The 24367-nt window shown below is 32.6% G+C and overlaps 1 protein-coding gene across 1 annotated transcript in view; it reads left to right on the top strand.

Annotated features, from left to right (window-relative positions):
* LOC146138135 (afadin-like) overlaps nucleotides 1-19860 on the top strand; it is a 53686-nt gene extending 33826 nt beyond the window's left edge. The window contains exons 21-37 of the mRNA XM_083394525.1: nucleotides 520-596; nucleotides 3914-4024; nucleotides 5522-5587; nucleotides 6327-6400; nucleotides 6489-6694; nucleotides 7188-7237; nucleotides 7942-8009; nucleotides 8209-8488; nucleotides 10338-10522; nucleotides 10600-10690; nucleotides 13127-13228; nucleotides 13387-13427; nucleotides 15700-15769; nucleotides 16680-16855; nucleotides 16924-16999; nucleotides 19206-19267; nucleotides 19504-19860. Of these exons, the coding sequence (XP_083250651.1) occupies nucleotides 520-596; nucleotides 3914-4024; nucleotides 5522-5587; nucleotides 6327-6400; nucleotides 6489-6694; nucleotides 7188-7237; nucleotides 7942-8009; nucleotides 8209-8488; nucleotides 10338-10522; nucleotides 10600-10690; nucleotides 13127-13228; nucleotides 13387-13427; nucleotides 15700-15769; nucleotides 16680-16855; nucleotides 16924-16999; nucleotides 19206-19267; nucleotides 19504-19645 (1877 nt within the window). The 3' untranslated portion in view covers nucleotides 19646-19860. The remainder of the gene's footprint in view (nucleotides 1-519; nucleotides 597-3913; nucleotides 4025-5521; nucleotides 5588-6326; nucleotides 6401-6488; nucleotides 6695-7187; nucleotides 7238-7941; nucleotides 8010-8208; nucleotides 8489-10337; nucleotides 10523-10599; nucleotides 10691-13126; nucleotides 13229-13386; nucleotides 13428-15699; nucleotides 15770-16679; nucleotides 16856-16923; nucleotides 17000-19205; nucleotides 19268-19503) is intronic.
* Nucleotides 19861-24367: the final 4507 nt, after the last annotated feature.

Genomic DNA, 24367 nt, shown 5'->3' with positions numbered 1-24367 from the left:
ACCGGTGGGTCACAACGCAGTAGCCAAATTTTACGCATGACCCACTGGTGGGTCGCGTCGCAGTAAACGTGTTAACCAATAGGTGTCTTTTTTATGGTGCATGTCACAAATAAAACCTTAATCCTTAAAAGTCCACATGTGGTCATGTGGGTCAAACAAATATTTTTATTTTTATTTACTTCAAAACTTTGGGGCTGGAGTTTCTCTACTAGTGTTATCGTTGCTGGTTGGTAATCCAAGTTTTTAGAAAGATTTGTAATTTAGGTTTGCACAATGTTGAAAATTTTAAGGTATACAAAACTACAGCGATTTTTTTTTCGGTCTGAATACACATACTTTCAATTTACTTTGCATGTTTCACACAGACAAGCAAACGTTTTGAATAGTATGCTCTCTATTGCACAAATTGTTAAAGTAAAGTTAATATAGGCCTATACTTGAGCAATAAAACACTCTGACAGTGGTTCGCCATTTCTGCAATTAGTTATTTCAAAATACCAATCTGTACTTATTTTGTAGGTCTTTGCGTTTATGAGATTGAACCTCACTCCAGTGGCTCTTGGGCTGTGCATTTTGCTTCACCCTCCAAGTTTGAGGTATTGACATAAAATTTAATTATCCATAAAAAAATAATAAAACTGCTGTTTTAGTGTTGATACATGATTCTATTGGGGACAAGTTTTGATTTCACTTCTAAATCTATCTAAATCTAGCATCTCAAACTTGAATTGCTTTGAGGGCCAAATGAAGCATAAATTATGAAAAGCGCTGCGCTTTGCAAGCCAAGTTGAAACACTCAGGCCCTCAAGCGACAAAAATAAATTTCTGCCGATAGGATGTTGCATTGTTCAGGTCAACGGAGAAGTACAAAATATTTTTTTAGCAAAACCCATACTTCGTTTTTGACCTGAAAAAGTAACTGATTTGAGTTCGACAGGTGTGAGTAAAATTTCAAAAGCACAAAACTGACGATAACAACACTAATGCAGACTTCATTGTTTAAATCACTTTATTCCTAATCGGCCAGTTTTGTCAACCAATTTTTTTAAAGTTAAAATTTTTCAAAATTTAGTTTTATAGGTCAAAATTTTTTTTAGGTAAAATAGTAATCGCTGTAGTTATAACTGTTAAGTGTTAGGCATTCTATTTTTTTGCTGAACAAAATACATAGTTAATACTGCCAAGAGGACTACATAACTATTGTGTAATTGTTAAGCTGTGTCTAACTTTGCTGAATAGTGGGCTAAAGTTGATGTTAAGTAACCTAATAATTTTGTGATTTCTACAATAGAATTTGTGCAAAAAGGAATGTTCTATCCTTAAGAGGCACTTAACTAAATTTGTCACTACATTATATATAAATGATAAGCAACCTGATGTGCGTGTTTTCAAAAAAATAGTGATTTACCGGTGTATGTTGCACTGAAATGTGATATTGGAAATCACCTTGACCCTTACAAGATAAATGTCAACCTCAATTCCGGATCAGTAACAGCAAAATAGTCAAAGCTTGAATTTCAGGTCAGACACCATTAAAAGATCTTTCATATCTGAATAAACAAAGCAACAGTAGAAGTATTATTATTGGTTAGAGCAGTGTTTTTTAACCAGGGTTCCGCGAAACCTTAGGGTTCAGATAGTACAGTCCAGGGATTCCGCAATTTCTAAATTGTGTAGCTAATTGAGGTGTGTTTATTCAACTGGGGTTCCTCGAGCCAGTGAAATGTTTCCATAGGGTTCCACTCCAGCAAAAAGGTTGAAAAGAACTGGGTTAGAGACATTAAAAGATGAATAAAATAAAGTAAAATAAATGAACTATAAAAAATCATATAATTTTAGAAACCCTTAACAAGGATAAACGTGCTCCAAAAACAAAAAAATAGTAGACATAAGAAAAGATAAGAACATGCAAACGCTACTAAATATGGGCCAGTACCGTTTTTTGTATATTAATGCTAGGATTAGTTTTGTTTATCCACCTCTCTTTACAAGGTCTAGCATGTGAAATGGTGGCTGGGCAACAAACTGCAAAACTTACCATTTATAAATGAAAGGTCTCCTCTATTATGAGGTGGATTATGGCATGGTTAAGCTGAAACGCTGTTTTGTCACTTACCATCATCCAAACGCATTTCAAACAACAGTGGGTAGACCAACCGGAAGACATTTTTGTTTCAGTTTTCCCCAAACTCTGGTTTTGCCACATTGGCAAACACATTGCAATGGTAAGCTCAACTGAACCCATTGCCACGCACCTGTCGCACAGCCAATTTATCCATTTAAGGAAGCCTCACCTGTCGCATTTAATCGTGGAGCAAACTAAAAACAAATCTTCTACAGGTTTGTTTATGCACCCTTCTTTATGGAATGTACTACAACATGATAGTTTAAGTGATAAAACAGGATTATGCCTACTCCACCCTATAATACTTAGACTAGACTAGACCTTTCATTTATAAATGTTGTGTTGGACAGTTTGCTTCCCAGCCACCATTCTAAAACTTCAAAAATCTTCCAAAATCTTTTGCAAAGATAGATTTTCTTACGCCTCTACTCCATTTCTTCTTTTCTCTTTGCAATTTTTGAGCCATTTTGCTTAATGTCTCTTTACTAAATACTTATCCTGTTAAACTGTTTATTCAGATATACTGCCAATAGGGATGTTCAAAGTAAAATCTCAGGGGATTCTAGAACTTTAGGTTTCGAATCTGGAATAACGAACCCTTGTATATTTTTATTAAATTATTTAACCTCGATTTCGTTTGGGGGATTAATCTTAATATACTCTAAAGCAGTGCTTCCGAACCTTTTTTAGTTCGCGACCCACTTTTAATAAGTTTTAATAAGCGACCCACAATGAGGTATGATCAAACAAAAAAGTCTTTACTACTGATGTACATATTGAAATAGGTAATGCGATATAACACATCTAATTGTTTATTTGTGATATTGATGCATAAATGTTACGTAATGGTAATGCAAAACTTCCCAATATAATAAAAAACTGTAACATTACATACCAAGGGGTCACGAACCACAGGTTGGGAAGCACTGCTCTGAATGGCCTATGGTCACAGAAAAAAATGCAAAACAGTTTGCTAACATGTGTATATTGTAATATAACAATAATCTCCCAAATATTTAACATTCTTAACAACTGATAGTGTCATTTAAAGTAGCTGTGTAAACTGTAATACATTACCAAGTTGTACCAAAAACTTAATTTTTGCCAATATAGTGATTACAATGCAATACATAATAAACTCTTTTCAGCTCTTTAACATTATTTTCCTGTTTTCTAAAACATTGTTTAGTGTCAGTTCTACTTTTTTTGACTAACATGATCTGTTATGCAGTCAAAAAATGTACTGCAAAGAATACAATATTACTATTGCCATAACTAATACTGGTCGATTACGCTGTGCATAACCTCGCTGAATATTGGCCCTAAAGTTGACCTTAAGTAACCCTATAGCGCATTTTGTCCGCTCGTTTTATGAGGATATGTTACTTTTGCAATTAACGCAGTTGATGCCTTTGCCGTCAAATATATATATATATATATATATATATATATTATGATATTTTAATAGTGTCTGACCTGAATTGCTCGCTTTGCTGTTTGTCCAATGTAGACGACTAGTTTGAACTTAACTACCTCTAAATTTGATTTATGGATCCTAAATTCATCTTTAAACATCCCTACTGTTACTTTAAAACTAGAGAAATTGTGCTACATATGCTTATATGAGCAGAATTTAACCTTAGCTGCAACATTCAATATGTGCTGTTCAGCAATGTTGAATTAAATTCTAGTTTTTTAACCACAACCACAATGATATGGTAGGTTATGTGTGTGATGCCATCCTGCAAAATATAATTGTGTTGTTTTTACTGTCTATTATTTGTTTAGCTTCATCATACTTACACTCCTCAACCAGAAGTTGTAAGCAAACCTGAAGTTGTTACTGTAGAAATCAACAAACAAGGTGGTGGAATGGGTCTTAGCATTGTTGCTGCTAGAGTAAGTACTTACTTGGTTACAAAATTTAAATCTTTTTAAATGCTAGACTTCTGTTATTGTGTGTTTTTAGTAGTAATTGATTTATGTCCTGTGGTTATTGCTTTTGGACCTTTATCTGTTATGGGAAAAGTGTTTCTTGCGTAACATTGATATACAGGTAGTTAGACTGTCTCATCTATAAAAGGACGTTTTTAATCCAGATTGTAGGATAACAGTTCCAAAATATAGAAAAATTGTGTTGTTTTGGGATTTATTAAAATGCACATCATATTTTAAACAAACCAGTTTTGGTTGGAAAGATCCATATAAAATGCAGAATAATATATCTTATTTTTCATAATGTAAGAAACCATATTTACCTATCTTTTAACACTTATACTGTCATACTGCTGATAATGAGGCATAGAAGTTGGATTTCAATATAGTATTTTATTTAAACAAGTTTGTGATTAGGGGTGGGTTCAACTTACTGTAGTAATTTTTTTCTGACTTTACGAATGGAAAACAGGATAACGGTTTATCTTATGACTTATCAGCACCAATGCAGTCAGTTTCGGTGATGTTTGTTTTTGCTCTAGGTCGGGGGTTATTAAACTGTTATTTGTGAGCAAGCTCAGTTTACTTTATTAGCAAACTCATGATAAGGACGAAATTAAAATAATGACAACATACTTAATGTTACTGACTAAATAGCTTTAAACAAATTAATGATGACTATTTGAATGTTTATCTTGCTTACTCATTTGCATGACAAGCGGAGTTGTATGTTGACACAACGCATGGCTTGCCGTCTTAAAAAATCGCTTGTCACTTAAACCTGGCCTTAAAATGCAGTGAAAGACATTCTTCTGTTTGTGTTGTATTTTTTTTTAACTTCATCTAGCTTTTAGTAAAAATACTCGTAATTAGGAAATTTGGTATATACTCTGTGCTTACTTGTTTGTACAACATGAGTTGTTGTGACTAAAACAGGTTAAGCATAGTTAAACCTAATCATATTTGATCGCTGTACCTTTGGCTGATATTGCTTATAGTTTGTTAGAACACCTGTAATTTATTTCAAGTTAAGAAATTATACAAATTGGTAATGATTTTATTAAATTAAAAAAAGCAACATTAATTTTACTTTTGCAAAATATTAGGCTGTTCAATCAATAATCCTGTTTTATAACAAAAAGCAACAAAAACTTTTATGGAGCTGTAAGGTAATACTGTAAACTCATGATTGTAATTCTGTTGTTTGACACAAGCAATGTGCTCATCAAAACTTTTTAAAAGTCTTTTGTTAAATAAAAGGTGTCATTAGGTATTGTTATTATTAGTATTGAACCAATCTATAACAGCTAATCATAAAATAATCCTGGTCATTGTGGACTTCAACTCTTGAACTTGGATAAGTATTTGTTGATTAGCAACATTATACATGGTACCTTTTTTATAAGATGGAACTTTTTATTAAAGCGGAAATTCCTATTGTCACAATGTTTTTGTATACAGGGAGGAGATACTGGCAAGTTGGGAATATACATCCGGTCTGTTGTGAAAGATAGTGCTGCTGACAAGGTAACTCTTTCTCTAAAGATATTTTGCTTGGTTTGTCCGCCGGTCAGTGTGCGACATAAGTTTTACAGCAATAGAGCGAAGGAGCATTGTCGCATGCATGTTGCACGCATTGCGCTCCATCTCAAGGGAGAGTCTTCATTGTAACACCTGAAATGTAGCTTGAAAATGAATACTGAAGTCAAGTAAATCAACAATGAAGATTGAGTAAATCAGCAATATTTCAATAAAGACATTTTGATTTTGCAATAATTGATGTGCTTATTAAGATGGTGTCAATTCACCTGTTTGGCCTTGGCATTTGTTTTCAAGCTAAAATGTTTTTTAATAGATACTTGCCCTTAGCAAATCCCCTTTTCATCTTTTTGATAGAACTGTAAATTTTGTGTTTCAGGCAAGAATTTTTTTTTTAAAAGTGCTTATTTTGGGATACCTTCACATCTTTTTTACAGTAGTACATAGGCAAAAGAGTAAAATGTTTTTTTTAATATATGCTTCTTCTCCTGGAGAACAGACATCACTATTTTGCAAGGATATTGAAATATATTACCTTCAGAACCCAATGTTTACTTCACCAAGGTTTAAAATATGTGTTCAATGACCCTCTTTTTGGGCAGTTTTACATTTGATATTTTATATTACCTAAGTGGTAAAAAAGGCAACGCTACATTACCCTATTAAAAACCCTTTTTGTAATTACTCGTTTTATAAGAACTGCTTTATGATAAGTTGTGTTTTAAAGGATGGTCGTTTGCAAGCGGGTGACCAACTCTTGAGCGTGGATGGATTTTCTTTGGTAGGCATTGATCAAGAAAGGTTAGCATAACTTGAAAAAGTGTGAACAACCCAGTTCAATGTGTTTGAAAAAGCAATGTTAAAAATAATATTTGTGTTATTATTTTAGAGCAGCCAACTTAATGACAAAAACCGGACAGACTGTTATTCTTCAAATTGCTAAACAAGGGGCAATATACCAAGGCCTGGCAATGATTCTAAACCAACCCTATATCTCAAGTCCTACAAATGAGGTCAAGCAAACACAGAGCAGGCAATCTTTTACTCCACCACCTCCAACTGTGCTTCAACCTCCAACCTCTCCACCTTCTAAATGTATGTTCTAAATTCCTATAGTTTAATTGATGTTATTTTCACCAAGTGTTTTTTATTTGTTGCTAGGACCTGCTATTAATTGGTATTTAGACATGGACTCTGTTATTTATTTACATAGTCATATATTTACGGCTTTTGTTTCTTTTTAACAAAAAACTCTGGATTTTTTTACCCAACATCACTGTTCTTATGCCATGACCTTTGTTAATTACTAAATTTGACTGTTAACTTTTACAATATTTTTTGTTTTATTTTACTGAAAAAAAACATATAAACCACCATGATGGTTTGTTGCATGACTATTATGAAACCAGCTTGATTTGTTTCATCCACTTCTACCCTTTCCCTTAATAATCATAACTGCCAACTTGTCTAGCATTCAGAACAAATACGTTGGTAATGTTTGAGCGAACTAAAGCTGTAAAATGTTGGCCTTGGTCTGTAATATAAAGCCACACAAATCATGTCACATCTACCCCCTTGCAATTTTAAGATACAAAAACTCCGGAAAAATCAAGTTCAACAAGTCAGCTAAACCAGCAGGTAATTATAGAATTACTGATATTACATTATACTTGCCTCGTTTTCTGTAAGGTTTACTTTCTACAATTACTATGCATTGTTCTGCTGAAAAATTTGGTGCAAATGTAGGATTATGATGTGCATTGTTGCATTGTTCATTTACACAATTTGTTGTCAACTGTCGGCCAGATACCTAAACAGTGCTATTCCGTGCTGACAAACTGTAAACTTATGCTGCAGATGTTCAATTAAACTCTTTTTAAGAAAATTCTTACAATTTTATACCTGTAGCACACAAATTTAAAACATGCATGACAATGACTCCATGCGTAAACTTGACAGAATTACTGTTGTTGTAAATGTTGCCAGGGAGTATTTTTTTAGGTAGTAATATTTTAGTAGGCCGTTTTCAATGGGATTATTTTTCAGAAGTATTATTTAAAAAAATGTAATTTATTTGTTGGTGCTGGCCACATAATTATTGTCTACTTTAAAAACAAAACATTGTTTCGCCTTGTTTCTAAAAACAAAACATATATGGGCTGAAAAATTCCAGTCCTCACCTATGGTATTATAGATGTGAAGACTTAGTTAGGCACAGAAAACATTTTCGTTAACTGGTCAGTCAGAAACATGACTAGAAAAAAAACAAAGTTTAAATATTTAGATAGTTCTGTTTTTAACTTACTGGTTTGTTTTTTAATGACTTGTTTTACTGATGACAGGTTTTCAAGGTGGAACAAAGTTCATCATCAAACTTAACTGCACATTCTGTAGACCCTACTATATCCAAGTGAGTTCCATAAAAAAAACAATATTATATGTTGTTTCTGGTATGCTAATTTAAAGTTCATTTTTAGATACTACACAAATATTTATAAGATTTATACTTAAAATTGTTCAAAAATAGCAAACTAGTTTTCAAGGGTGGTATTTATTTATTATATAATTAGCTTGGGCAACTTGAGCAGTATGCTTTTCTTTTTACTTAGAGTTCCCTTTGAAGATCACTATCCACAATCTATAGATCAAGACCAGTTTATAACATCATTTGATAATCCCAACTATGATAAGGTTGATCATCTCATTCAAAACATGCCTTCACAAAATATAGCTGTAAGCTTACGAAACAAACTTCCTGAAGAAGAAAAAAATTCAAGTCCTACTTTAAAATTGGTGGAATCATCAGCAGTTTCTACACAAGATACCTCAAAACCATCATCTTATAACTTCCATAGTGCGAATAAACCATTTTCCAAACAAACAAACAAGGTATTTCCTAATAAAAAGTAATTAATTAAATTATTTCTCAGCACATTATTATTCAGTCAATCAATCAAGAATTTTTAGGCATGCAAAGTCAGGCTAGAAAATATAGCCTGCTGTAAAGTTTAAACATACTTCATAAGTCACACATGCTTTTTTGCACAAAATTTAGTTTAAATAAAACTTTCGTTGTAACTAATCTGTAAATCAATCAGGGATGTTTAACCTAACATCTAATTTAAAAAAATCTGCTTATAGTAAGGATTTGATGTATTCATTTTTATCAAATCGATTACTGTCTAGGACAGGGTTTCTCAACTGTGGCCCTCGGCCCCCCTGGAAGGCCATTATTTAACTGCTTAATTAACATATCATATTTGTATTGAAGTAGAACTAAAACACAACATTGTTTTGCATTGTACCCACTATATAGGCAAAAAAAATATGTTTGGGAACAACCTGGTGTTTCATTAGGTTTTACGCTTTTGATAAGTTTTAAACAACTTCTTTAAGTGGCAGTTGTTTAGAAAGTTAATTATTTGCAATTTAATTTTTTGATTACAATAAACACATGTTAGCAATTCATTTAGCGGTTAATTGCTGTTTTGTCAATCCCCTCCAAAACATTTGAAACCTATTATTGTAAAATATCTGGATTCTACTTTGCAGATCCCCACTCGCCAGTTAAACATTCTAGAAATATGGCTAGCAGTAATATGGATAATTTATTAGCTCTCTGCGTCACGTTTAAACATTTTTTATTATCAACTAGGCTACATGCCCAGAATAGTATCAAGGATCGCCATGGAAACGTCAGGCATTGTGAAACGCTGCCATAAGGCTAGCATTTGATAACAAAAGTGATGGCTCCTGTTTTTGGTGTCTATCCAAGATTCGTACCCATTAATCAGCAAGAAACCTGTCGTAATGTGCGTTTAATTCGCAACTATAACAACTTTGCAAAGCTGGATTTTCTGATATGGCATGCAAAAAAAATCCAGAAATTTCTCTATGTATGTGATTACATTCCCTTCACTCAATACAAAACGAGCCAAATACACTATAAATACCATGGCGGGGTATAATAACAAGCTTTGCAATGAGATTAAGTTAAATTTGAAATAAATTATTAGAAAGTAAGTGCTTTTATTTGTTGGATAAGTTTGAGAACCACTGGTCTAGGTTTTTATTTCCAATTTTGTGTTGTTTTCTAATCAGTAATCTTTTTACTTTTTTCATTTCTAATTTATAGAAGCAATACCCAATAGTTTTATCCTGTCGTATAATTTTATAGTTTTAAAGAATTAATTAAGTAAAGAGGCATCTAGTTAACTAAATAAACCAAAAAATACAATAAGCTGCCAAACAATTTAAACGATTATCCAGATACAAAATTTTAAATTTGCCTAGTGTTTTTATGGTTCTATCCCAATAAAAAAACCAACAATTAAAACATTTAAAATGCAACTTGTATTTAGGGTTCCAAGTCAAATATGTTTTTTGTATTTAGGAAGTAAGTTTTTGAATGACAGTTTGCATTAAAGCTGTAGCTTAAAAGACACCTTTTGTATTTATCTTTGTTAATTAACAGAAATAAAAATTTAAATATGCTTTTATTCCACAGTTATATCTTAAGATTTACTGGTATGACACTCTCGATGCTATACTTAAAATGACACATAACTTAAAATTTAGTTGCAGTTATTTAATTTAAATTTGCAGCTGTATTCTGCATTAAAAACTATTATATCTTCTATCACCGTTACCAACTTGAAAACTAATTTTCTCAATTATAGTTTCCAATGATTTTTTTCTATGTTGTAAAATTAGTTAATACTGTGCTATTGATTAACAGAAAAAAGAAGCAAGTAAAAAGTCCTCCACATTGCCACGCCATTTTAAGTCAAATTCAGGTTTGCACAGAGAGTTACGTGGGAACCAGGAGCAAACTATACAAGATGAGTTAAATGCACTGCGTGATGAAGAAATTAATGAATTGATGAACAGAAAGGAAAAGTTAAGCAACATGGAGCGAGATAGGTCTGTTGTTTTCGTTTTTAAAGTTTTTATTACATTATTATTTATATTTTTTAACTGGTTAAATTTTTATGATGTAGATTAAACACATTGCAAAACGAGAGAGAGTTTCAAAATAGGATACAAGAAGAAAAACAGAAGTTATTTTCTGATGATGAAACTCCGGTAGAGGTAATAACATTATTTTAGGCTGGCTACTTTATATTGCCTTTTACTTTATGTACTTGTGCCACATATTTGCATAATTTAATTGCTCCTTTTTTATTTGAACCTAGTGAAGCATTTTTTTTTTCTGTACAAATTGTCAAAAGTGCTTTCTGAGTTTCAGCTTTAACACAATACAAATTTGGCTATTAAACGAGAATAATACTTATTTATCAAAAAAGGTTTGGAATAATTATAAAGGTACCTAACATAGTAACCAAAATAAAATAGGTCATATTGCATAACATTGCTCTGTGATTTTGCTTAGCACCTGACAGCCTGCATTAACATGGGTCTGTTAATGAACTAATTCAATTCTTTTAAATCCTGTGCCTGCCTAACACACCAAGTGTTTTACCTCAGTATTGTTATGATGGGGTGTTTAGTTGTTCTACATTTAAGTTATTGATTTAAAAAATATTTTGTTAAACACTTTTTAGCCTAATTTTAAATGAATGGCTCAAATTAACTGGACTTGGTAAGGCTAAATAGGATATGTACAATTTTCCAAACTTCACCTAATATCTTTGCCAAATATTGCAATAACCTTCTATCGATATAAGGTATTTATATTTTATTAACCACTATATTGTGCTAACTTCACCTAATTTGACATGCAGTGTTAAAAGTTACCTGGCTATTCCCCCATCACCAGGTTTAATTAAACTTTGCCTCAGAAATAATATTTTTTTAAATAAAATAAAATATGGGACGAATCCCATGTGTTAGCTGAAAGGTGATTAATTATTATCAAGTGTTTGTCATGATGTCTAAATAAACAGTTGTCTAAAGCAGTGTTTCTTAAACAGGTGAATGGTTCACCCGAGGGTGAATAAAATTTTTGCAGGGGTGAACCAACCAAAAGGGGTTGAATAAGGGTGATTCGTCAGAAATGGATGATAGCTCTGCAGTAAATTGACTACTGAACTGTTGTTTTTTGGTGTTTTTTGCTTATTGTAATAGTGAAGTTGGTTTAAACTAAGTGTATAAGTACAAAAATTTGGTGACTGTGTTTTTTGTAGCTTTGTATTTCTGGACTCGAGAAATTGTAGATTTACAATGGTAAAACTTAGCTTGAGGTGATGATAACAAAAATCGAAACAAGTCATTTTGTGCTGTTTTATGTAGACGAGATAGTTTTATCATATCATGAGACAAGGGTGAAGGAAATCTGGAGATAGATGCTAGGGGTGAACAAAACTAAAAAAGTTTAAGAAGCACTGGTCTAAAGGACACAGGGTATGAGAAATATAACTAAAAATAAAAAGGTAAACCAATGCAAAAGCTTATTCTGGCCCATGTGAAAAGTAGTTCGGCGTTATCGCAAAACCTGAATTAAATTGCATGTCGGAAATTTTTTTGAAAAAGGTTTTTCTGAAGTCTTTTTCTTCAGATTAAGTTATGTGTTGAGAAAGTGGCATGGTAAAACACATTTTTAAACTATTAGTTATTGTTTTGACCATGACATTTATACAGTTTGTTTTTTTAATTATTAAGTGTTAAATGTTTTTTTGTGCGAATCTTTTTGTACCAATCTTGCTGTATTTTAAATTTAAAGAGAAAAAATTGGCAGTTGTATCAAAAAAAAAATTTTTTAGCTTCAAAGTAAATAACTTAACAATTTAGTTTAATTTATAGTAATTTGTAATGGAAAGGTTTTCTTTTTAATTCTAATTTCATTTAAAAAAGCTCAAAACGCCTAGTTGTTTAAGTCTGCACACAAACAAGTGGAATATTCCTCATTTAAAAAAATCTTGAAGAGCTGCCCAACATTGAAAAAAACTCTTTTTCTGGTGCTGAAACTCTAAAAATGACATATATACTACAAAAGTGATTTTCTTAAAATTCGTATAGCCTCATTGATAGTTATATCACTTAAGTTAAATGTTAAGTTTTGCGTAATTAAAGTAAATTATAAATAGCTTCTCTGAACAAAAACTTTTATTAAAACCACCTATGTTCTGATTGCTTATTTAGGTAATTCTTCAGGACTATAGGTGGCAACTTGACATATAGTTATATATAATAATTATAATGTATGCATCTCAACAGAAAACAGTATGAAGTAGTCATGATAACCATCATTTTCATGGTGAATGTTTGTCTAAACTTAACACACAAAATGAAAAATCACATCACAAAGCATAGCAGTTATTAAAATACATATCAACTTTTTTTTCATGTAAACTCTTTGGGCCAAACAATAAAGTAAAGTAAAGGGGCGTCGTCAAGTGCTTTCTTACAAGGACCTGCTCTCTCAACCCTGGCATTGTTGTTTACAAATCCACCAACTTTAATTCTCCTCTTTGCACTGCCAACATTTTTTAATGCATCATCTGTGCTGAAAAGTTTTAATACACTGTTCTACATTGTGTAATTAAATAAAGAAATTGCATTCTTCAGGATTTTAGCAGTATTCCTGATCGCCCAGACAGAGACCGACTGATGAAGGATCAAGATGACCAGGAACTTAGTGGAAAACATAAAATACCATTGAAGGTTTTGGTTTAATTTTATATCACTTGTGGCATTTTATATAGTATTAAACCATGAATTAGATTGTTTAGTATAGGAATTATGATGTTTGGTTTCTACTTATTTGAAATTCCAGAAATTTTGCAGTAATGAAATGTTTATACCAATTTGTTTAAACAACTTTACAGGCAGACGATATGCAATTGCCAACAGACAGGAAAAACAGACGGTATGTTTTATATATACTATGCAATGTTTTCTAACATTTTTTGACTTATGTGTAGTGTCAACTCTTTTAGTTGACAATTGTTTTTGATTTTATAACTGAGGTTGTATCATATTTGCTTGTTTTGTTTGTAAACTCTTTCGTGGATTTAGAGCCAGACATTGGATAATTACCCCTGCTTTTAAGGTTTACCACTTGCTAAATACTGATTCAATTATTAAAGATGCAATAGATAGATAATCCAGGTTATTCATCTATATAATAAACTGCCAGGGAGGTTATTGGGCATGTTTTTTTTTATTTTATCTTGGTGTCATATAGATAGGGTTTAACTAACATACCCAATGAGATACAGTAACATCCCAGTTAAATTGGCATTGATTTAAACTTGCATCCTAGTTAGGTTTGCAAAAAATAACTCAAAATCAAGTTTTAACTTTTCAGTTTATTGGTATTACAAGAAATCAAACATTTCAAAAAAAGTTACTGATGTCTTTAAAATGGGACTTAAACAAGCAACAACACAGTGTTAATTTTCTTTTGTATCAATCGTCCAAAACCACCTTCCTTACTTTTTGTTGAAAGTGTTTGAAGGAAGTTTTCAGTTCATTATTGTCATCTCCTTCTTTATATAATGTTCTCCTAAGTTTACATTACATCAATGGTGACCAACTCGCAAAATTGTTCAAGGGTTGCAACAACCCAAAACAAAACTTTGCAGGCCACATATTAAAGCTAATATATATAACCATTGTAATATACAAATATGCCCTCAAGCGAAAGAGTGCCAAATATACAGCTAAAAGACAGCATTATCATGCTCAGTGTAAAAATTATTAGCCATTAGGAATAGTATTTATGTAGTCAAAGTAGGCAATTCTTTGGAAGGCATGACCTGGTTGTCTGTTTGAAAACGCTGCTGTTGGCCCCTTGCAAGCCGAAAAGTTTGTGCACCCTTGAATTGGTCTATCACTAAATAATTATACAATAAAAGTCACTTTAACTTGTATCCACATGACTAACTATGCGCTATGTGTATTTACCAAACATTACAGCAACTATGTGGTATTGTGCAAAACACAAGAAAGTCGGCACTTATTTTAAATAGAAGTATGAAACTGAAAAACAAAAATTAATAAAAAAAAAAAAATTTGACCAATTAGAAATACATTGTTTAAACAACATATTGTGTGTCTTTGGCATCGTCCACAACACATTTTATATGTTTTACTGACGATTGGTGGTTCACAAATTGAATATATTTTGTTCGGATTATGCAGAACTCTTGTTTAGTTGATGTTTTTGGCATATTAAAAAGACAAACAACTGTAAAAATGCAGTAGAAATACTAGACGCAAGTTGTTTTAGAAAAATGTTGTTTAATCAATTCATACTTGATAAACTAGGCCTGGGTAAATAATTATACCAGCAGCTCGCTATACCGTGTATTGCTCCAAAGAAGATATAAAACAGTTAAATGTCAATGAATACTACCCAAAACTATTTTTTAAAGAACTTTTAACTGAACGACAATTTCAATACGACTACTATAGTTTTTTTTTAATTTTGTAAACCATTTATGTGCTTTTTTTATCGATTTTGACTTGAAATAATTTTGACAAATTTTGACCTAACATGTAAATTTTGACACAATTTTGACTTTTTTGACAAGTCAAAAAATAATCGCCCTAGTTATTACGTTGTTGGCCACATGCAGGTCACATTAAAAGGTTGCCCGGTCGTATGTCCAGGGCTGCTCTACACTATCAATCTTGAGTCGTTAAATTAACCATAAAAAGATCAGAGTCTTTGGTTTTGTTGATTTTTGCCTTGTATTACCTAATAATACTCATTACAATGTATTTATAATGCAGTCATGAAGTTTGCATCTACCATATAAGTTTGTTTAATCTGCTCAGGTTCAAGTTGCAAACTTAACTCGGATGTTAATGTATTCCCTTTGCTCTAGCTGGAAAAAGTTTCTGTTTTCTTGATGTAGCTTGAGGACATATTGTAGTTTACTATGCTCTCACAGGAAAATTTCTTTAGAAGAACCCAGGTTAAGATAGTGAATTTCTCCCATGTTTCTTGATTTTTTGCACCTGCCTTAGCAGTATACTCATGAAACAAGTCTAAAAATCAGACATTCAAAATCTTACCTTATTCTATATGGACTTTAATATTCCTACCATGTACAATATTGTTTTAGCTACAATTCAAATATGTGTTTCATATACACATTATACCTCACTCATAAAAACTGTTTATTTTGCAGGAAAGATTATTTTGATAGCCATTCATCTGAAAGTGGTAAAGCACTATATTCTCATTCTAAAAACAAAAAGGTATATATATATTTTTTTTTGTCAATTTATTGGAATATATGCATCGATTTTTTTTTCGTAAGGCAGAATTTTTCCACCCTAAAATATGTTACAATTTCGCTTATTTGGAGAAAATTACTGCACCGCTCTTGAAGAGAGATTGAAAATTCTATTTGGTGTTTGGTTTTTGCGTCAGCCTTATGACTTGAACTGTTATTATGAATTAAACAAATGACTAGTATACATATGTAATGACTGGGGTGACTAATATTTTCTTAAAAATTAAAATAAAAAAAAATATTCCAAATATTTGAGACCAATCAAGAGTACATTTAAACCAGCGATTTTTCAACTTGCTTAAAAAAGGTTAAAAAACACTGACTTGAACAATTTAATGTTGCAAGGATTTAATTAATGTCTTGGCATGTTCTGTCACTTTAACTTAAAAACTTTTTTTAAATCCTTTTTTAGAAGCTTTTTTAACTCTTTTTTAATAGTTTACTTTAATCAGGTAGTTGTGGGCAGCGCGATAACCATACATACATTGTACTGTATTTTACAGGTTGGTATGTCTAATAATTTTTATCTTTGCACAGCGTAGTCTAATTACAGGTGCGGTCAAATATCGCCTATTATTTTTGACTATTTTTCATAGACCAGTGATGAAATTAAATAAAAAAAAACAAAAGATTAAAATTCGTCTTTTATTAGCCTGAAATTAAATTGCCCGACCACATATTACTGCATTTTTAACCTATTATTTTGGTTGTGTGATTGCCCACCAATTTTTTTTGCGTACTTACTAACTATGTAAACTCAAAATTTATTATTCACAACCGGGGATTTGTTACAAAATACAATGCAAACACGCTGTTAAACTTTTTTTAAGTTGACCGACCAAACAATAATTGCCTATTTTATTGTTTAACAGTTGAATGTAAAAATTGAAAAAGAAGAAGTGCATGGTTTAGATAAAAAGCAAAGTATTGAAAAAAATACAAGGTTTTACCCTGAGTATAAAAAGCATGAACCGATTGCTCTTAAACAACCAACTTCTGTGGCGTCTAAACAGCAACAGCAAGAAAAAGACAATATCAACCAAATTAGGTAACTTTTAAAATAGGTTAGTGTTGTAAGTTTTTATTAGTTCTGTTACTGACACATTAAGTTTCTAGACAAAGAATAAAAAGAGAAACTTATTCAAGACCACAGAGGCCGGTTTCTGAAGGCTTTGCACTAGCTGATAAAATGGTAAATGTTTTTTTCTTATGCTACATTTATTTATCTTGATCTAAAACTTTGTTGAGCATAAACAGCTTTTAGAAGTTGTTTATTCAGAAAATATTTAGTGAATTGTTTTATGGTAAACAAGTCTTGTAATAATTTTTTTTTATAAAACACTTGCGCGCAGGGAATAACCATAAACCAACAAATCATGATTAAATTATTTAATATTGTCATGGCTTAAGACTTAAGTACTGGCCGGCTAAGTAAATCTGACAAAAGTTTTAAGCAGTAATTGTTGGGATTTTTTTACGTTAAAGGCCGTTTGTTTTACCGAGGTTCCTAAACCGATAACAGATCGTATCTTGTAAATCTTATTAGGTGATATTGTTCTTTGTGGCCTAAAATAATGTTATCAGCATAGAACTCAATACTTCCCTACATTAACAGCAATTCATTTAAAAAAATAACAAAGACATTAACGGCGAGATTATATGTTTAAAGGTAAAGAAAAACTTAAATCCAATAGAAAGGACGCATGTAAGGTGGAATTGATGGACCGGCGTGATATTGAAAACAAATAGTTTTTCCGGTCCCAAGTAGGTTTAATAAAATATTTCCTTCAAATAAGGTTGGTAGACGCAAGAGTGCGCGATCTAAGTTTATGTTAAGCCGCGTGGCAAAGATTTTGACTGATCAGGTAACAACCATGATATTACCAAGACAAAGTGTCGTCGATCGACCAGAACGATCCAAGTTGTGGTCTGGTTAAACAAAATGTAAGAAGCCAAGCTTCGGCATATATGTTGTATCATAATCCGTCCAATTTGGATAAGTTTGTTGTAGTTTAGATTTCTTTGCAGCTACAGTTGTACTTGATCGGGATTCCCGAAAACTTGATAATTATTTACTATTAAATGATAAACATTTGGCTAATGACGTTTTACCAGGTTTTTAGGGCTCCACAAATTTTGTTTTTTAGTGCGACGTAAGTTGTGGATTTAGAAAGTGCGGTAGTAAACATTCTTTTTTATATCTTAAAGCGAGGTGATGTATAGCTCGTTGCTCTCTAATAAAGTTGTGAATACCTAATTTTCATACATCATGTTTGCCACGATCGATTCGAATGTATTCCGTCTTTAAAATACGAACAAAAAATCGTCCAGCGGCCTTATAATTTTGTTATCGTTAATGTATAATTTTTTCCATAAAAGTTTGGGTGACCCTGAAATAATTTAAAAACATTAGTGTATAGTTTAGACGCGCAAATCATCTTGGAGTTGAGTTTGGTCTAAAATTATTTCAAAACTATGACCTTGGGCACTGGAACCTAACATAGGGTTTAAAAAAAATAATTTGTAAACTTTCATATCGTTTTACTTAGATTTTATTATTGCGCATAACCAAAATGCCAGTCTTTGTGTTTGTTTCTCGGGATAATTCTAATAAATATGAAAGCGGAAGGGGAAAAACTTACATTAACATACATTAACATTGCAAATCACATCAAGCGACACGCTTGTTGCCTAAGATAAAGTTGAAAGCCTAAAGATTAAATTAATAATTCTATAAAAATGAATTATGTAACACCAACCAAGATAAACATAATACAGTTCAATCAAATTGACTTTAGGGAGAAAAAGGCCAATCGATTTTGGGACATAGCGTTCGTTTCAAACATACTGAATCTCTCAGAAGTTCAGTTTTGTTATGAAGGTAGAAAAACTATTGATGATTATTTGCATGCTTTAATGACCTAAAGTTTGTCTAAAATAATATTAACTGTTTTGTAAATTTTTAAATATAGGTATTTTTACATCTGGTCAAAATGCTTGACCTTTTGTATGTGTTTTTGTGTACATTTACTGACAATGTTACTTCGGATAGCGCAACGATAAAATATTCAGCTAAACTTTCGGCTCACCCAGCAAGGTTTTGTGGCACACAGGTAGCAGAATCTTGGTCTAGACAAGATAAAATGGTTGTCACCGCGAAGACACAATATATGGTTATTCAACTAACACATTTTTAACAGCCGCCAAGTGTTAAAGAAGCGTAAGTTTTTTTTATAAATTATTTCTTCCCCATTTCTTCCTGTTACAAATTTCCTTCCCATAATTAAAAAGTCCTCTCTTTGGAAGCTAAGTGGGTCCGTTTGAGAACCACTGCGCTAGGGATATCTGATACCATTAGCGTAATACGTTATGGTACATATTGCTGTTTGTACTTACAGAGAAAGGTGCCTCATAGTTATCACATGGAACAAAGTTTTGGCCAAAAAGGCTCCACGCAAAGGTGACTGTGCTACCGGTATTCTTCTTTAACTGTTTTAACTTGATTTTATGTACGTAAATTTAGTCTGTAATTAAATTTTTTAAATCCCTTAATCACGGAGTAAAAAAAAGTTAGTACCTCCTTCGAAACCTGTTTTTTTTTTGCCTTAATGGTTTTCTCAAAAATATTTTGTATACTGAATTCAGTTTATTTAAGCGTTTTATGTCATAGTATCTAATGTGTAGATATTATTACAGTGTACTGAGAAGTGACCCATCAAGTATGACGTTTAAAGATCGACAGCGACTTTTTTCTCGTGAAGGTGCAAGTCCAGTCACTAAGTCTAGGTCTTCCAAAACGTTGCTTGAGATCGAAAGGAACCTTAAAAATCAGATTTAGTATGAATTACTTAGATTGTACATACTTCATCGTCGACTTTAATTTAGTCATTTTGTTTCTCCGTCTTTAAAACATTTAAATACGCCTTTATACGATGTTGCATTTGGTGTCAATTAAGCCGTTCATATACTTTTTAAACAACATATCGTTATTGCGTATCCTGTTTTGTTTTTATAATCGATTCTTATGTAGTAATACGAATTACTAATTTTGTATGATCTAGCCTACTGTATTTATTGCTGTAAATTTACAAATAGGGACCGAATGATTCCGTAAGTATAAATTAGTACCTGGAGAAAGTTAGTACACTTCAGCAAGGAAATGGAAATCAAGGTTAAACATTGCGCCCATATACCGCGCTGTTCCCCGGACATTGGGGTTGCTCAAATTTTGAAAATGTAAGGTTTCTTTCCATTATATAGACAAAACCAGGTAGTCGAGCCGTTTTACTTTTCGGGTTCAAGGATTTTTTCGAAACCTGGTTCAGTTTCTGTTTTGGTTTCGAGGAATTTAAAAGTTCCGGTTCGATCATCATCGTTATTTCAAAACCGGTTCATCAAGTTCCGGTTCGAATGCCATATCAGTTGCGTTAAATCTAAAAATGTGGGTTAATAAATGTAGAAAATAATCTTTGAATTGTAAGTCATTTAAGGTAAGTTACGTGACGTATTAACGAACATGGTTTAACTTAACTCTGTAAAATTGAAGTTGTAACGTCATGCTGGAGTGAACCGCTTCTGTTTACGGGTTCGATTAAGGTTCATGTTCCTTCAAACTATTCGGGTCCTTAAAATTTACAAAAACAGTCCAGGGTCAGAAAATATTTACCCAAAACCCGTTCATGCGGTTCCGGTTCGACTCCCTGATTTTAACTAACTTATAATCTCTTGTGCTGACAATAAAAACAAAGTATATTTCTATCAACAAGGCCTATAATCAAGTCAATCCGTCTAATTAGTAATGTGTAGGTCAGGGATGGCGAACCGTTTCATCGCGCGGGTCACAAACACGATGTTAATCCTTACTAAATGCACAAGTGGGTCATATATTTAATTTTATACTAAACTTTGCTGCTGCATCGTTTCAAGTGTTATTGTCTGGGTTAAATTCGGATTTCCACGAATATTAAGAAGCTAGCTAAATAGTTAACAAATGCTGCAGCATTTTTTATGGGATTACACGAGTTCAGCAAAAAGCTTTTCAGCATGGTTAAACCAGGGATTTTCAAAATTTGTAGTCGGTGTACTCTTAATTTCCCCTAAAGGATCGCCACCCTTTACGTTTTACAGCGATAAACAAAATGCTTTTAGTTGTCTTTTGATAAAATCAGTGTATTGTGAACGAAGAAGACAGAAAAAGAAAATACAAAGAAAGTGATATTAGGTGTTTGTTTTGTACATCACAAAAAGTTGGAAGATTGGTGCATCGTTGTTAAAGAAAGTCTTTTAAGGCTACATACGACTTCGTGTTAATAAAAGTAAAACCCAAGGCCGTATGCGTTACCGCCTCTCTAATGTCAAGGAGGAATGATAATTGCTGTAAAATAAAAAAAGTCTTACCTTTGATTTGAGATTTGTGTAAAGCGTAAATTATTCGGAGAAAGGTAAGTTATAAAAAACAAGCTTTAAGGTTTGTCAAAATTTATTTTAACGGTTTAAAAATAGTAATACATATCTCCATGTGGCTAAAACCGTAGCTACCCAGGGATATACGCACCTGTCCCCTGAAAAATGCCATTCCAAACGTCGCCATCACCCCCTAATCTAATGTTGTGTAAAAACCAAAAAATCGCACCGCCACCCCGCAATTAAAACTCATAACACAGTAATTTTTTCAGGTGTATTTAATAGCTTGGTCACCGAAGATTTAAGGATTACGTACCTAAATGGCGTGTGCCGTAACCATTGGCCATTACGAGTGTTTGTGTTAAAAGTGTGCCGCGAAATAATAAAGATTTTTTTAGTGAGCTGCAAGCCAAAAAAGCTGCTTAACTTTAAAACAACTGCCAACCTTTTTTGTGGATGTTTTCTAAACAACCTTTTTATGCTCGGCACACAAGCCAGTTCTATTTCATTAGGGCTCGTTTTATTCTTATCTGCTTCATTAAAAATCCGTAATCCTTACTTATATTGCTTGGTATTTCTCTATGTCTCTTTAAAATTTTGATAGCTTCAAATAAATAAAAACTACTGCTTATTATTGATCTTAAATAAGTCTGAATAAGTAAAATAGCTAAATAAGTATGGCAAAAGTTTTGTATCAACTACTTACGGCCGCCAATACTTGCATTTTTAAACACTTGGAAGGCCGCGATAGTAATAGTCAACGGCTGCAGGTTGTGCACCCCTGTCGTTAAGAAGATTTTTAACTTACATGAATAGGTCATCGAAAAGTCGAAATAATTTTGCTTGGAGAACCATTTATATTTGATACAATACACTCTTTATATGTCGTTGAGTTAATGAAGGCCTACTCGTCACCCCTAAAACACTTTTGCACTACCCACAGATTGGACAGCCTCGATTTATACAGTATAGTGCTATCTAACGAAGGAGATGTTTTTTTTTACATTACTACTTTCCTGAAAATGATTGATAACATTTCGGTATTTCTAGACAAACAAATGGGTCATTAAAAAACTGTGGTGGGACAGTGGTTCGCCATCCCTGGTGTAGGGCCTATAGTAGGCTACAAAGCATGCCAATACGTCACTAATCCCCTAAAATTCAGTAAAATAATGACAAAATGTTGCCACAGCCCACAACGACAGTTTTAAGCTACCTCTTCCTTAAGTTGTAATGCGAAAATTTCGCACTTTTGGTCCTCTCCAAGATGGCGAACGCGCTTATCGCTCACGCCCAGTGGTTGCACTCTCCGGGTTGCATAGAGATCAGTGCTGACAGGGTGTCAAAAAACTGTTGACAGGTGTCAGTGATTCGGTGACACTGACAGGGTGTCAATAAAAAGTCACAAAATAGGTGGTTGTAAAAAAAAGGCAATAAAAAGTCACAAAAATAGGCCCTGTTGTAAAATAGATGGTTGGATAATTGGATTATATACAACAGCTAACGGCGACAAGTTTTTTTTGTAATAATACGACGTCAGCATGTTTATCTTGCTACTGGAATAATAGAAGAGATTGTGTGGGTTATACGGTTACCGAGAATTTGGTCTGAAGCAGTCGTTTAAACCATTTATTTTTTTACACTATCCAACTGTCCTCATGTTACTTGGTTTGCCTTTAACTAGGCTTCCATTTTTTAGAAATGTAAATCCGGGACGCATATTGAATACTGCAAATAAACTTAATGTAGACCTAATACAAAACAATTTAATGCAAATAATTAAGTTAACGGGGTTGCGGTTGTTTTATATTTTGTCGGGGGGTATTTTTCAGGGCCCTATTTGGCGCTGGTCTAGAATCCTACCACATTATTAAAACAACACACAATATTTGAGTTAGGGTGTCGGTTAGTGTTTGGGTAAAGGTGGGTCAAGTATTAATATATTCATTATTTAATAATAATGCTTGACCCACCCTAACCCAAACGCTAACGCCGCACCCTAACCCAAATAATTTGCATTGTGGTAGGATTCTAGACCAGCGCCCCCTATTTTTAAGGGTGGTTTGTCTCAGTAATTTAAATTGTAACCTAAAGTAATGTTCTGTGTTTTGAATTGAGTCGGATAAATATTTTCTACACATTAAAGTAGGATGAGGCCCTCGTGAAAGCAGCAACAATATTAGGCCGTACATTGGCAATGGCGCTGTGTCCATAACAAATTCGTATTCCCCGGACCAAATCATTCTCAAGCATAATTAAACAAAATGTAAGATTCCATTGAGCTGGCCTCTTAAAACTATTACATATTATGTTATACTTTGCGTCATTTGCTTGAGCCGCGTGTTGTTGCGGATGTTTTAAAAAAGGTAATTTACCATCTTACTAAAAAGTAATGTTATGGATAGCGTAATATCCTGGCTTGTGTATAAAGTCATAAACATTTAAATTTTTTCTAAATAAAACATTTTAATTTCTCTAAACGTTACTGTAATTATTATACAGCATATATGTTGGACGTTGGTTGTCCCTTGACCATTTTTTTTTTGCTTATTGTGCCTGAAATGGGTTAACTAAATGATTTCACAGAAATGGAGTCACATTCTTTAGCATGTGTTGAATTTAATCGGATAGCGTGTTATAATTATCGTATTTATCTGCGTGACTGTGAAACATATAATTGTTTGTCTTCGCAAACTAAAACTATTTATTTATTTATTTTTTTCTTGTTTGAAACTGAAAATTGGTTAATATTAAAACCGCCGCATTAAATGCGTTTTTTTGCGAACCCTACCTAAATTTTGCGCGGTAACAGACATCAAGAAGTTTAAATCTTAAGTTGGAAACATTAAAACTTATTTGTATTAAGGCAATCGGTATGTTATGACTTCAATTTGATTTGTAATGCGCAACATTTATTGGTCCAGAACTACTAACAAACATTATACTTCAAGTTGTTACAGCAATTGTTTAGACTTGCGTAATATTCGAGCAAATAATACCGGCACCAAACTGCGTCATACATGAAAAAAATGAAAATAAAAAATCCTTGAAAATAAAAATTGCTTAACAGTGACCGGTTTGGGACGGCGATAGCTTACCTTCCTCAAAAAGATATCTCCCAGCACTAACCGGATAATATCCATTTACATTTTTTTAC

Source organism: Ascidiella aspersa, chromosome 7, assembly GCF_963924565.1.
Source record: "Ascidiella aspersa chromosome 7, kaAscAspe10.2, whole genome shotgun sequence".
NCBI lineage: Eukaryota > Metazoa > Chordata > Ascidiacea > Phlebobranchia > Ascidiidae > Ascidiella > Ascidiella aspersa.
The sequence above is the reverse complement of the archived record's forward strand: the minus strand, read 5'-3'. Positions and strand labels throughout refer to the sequence as shown.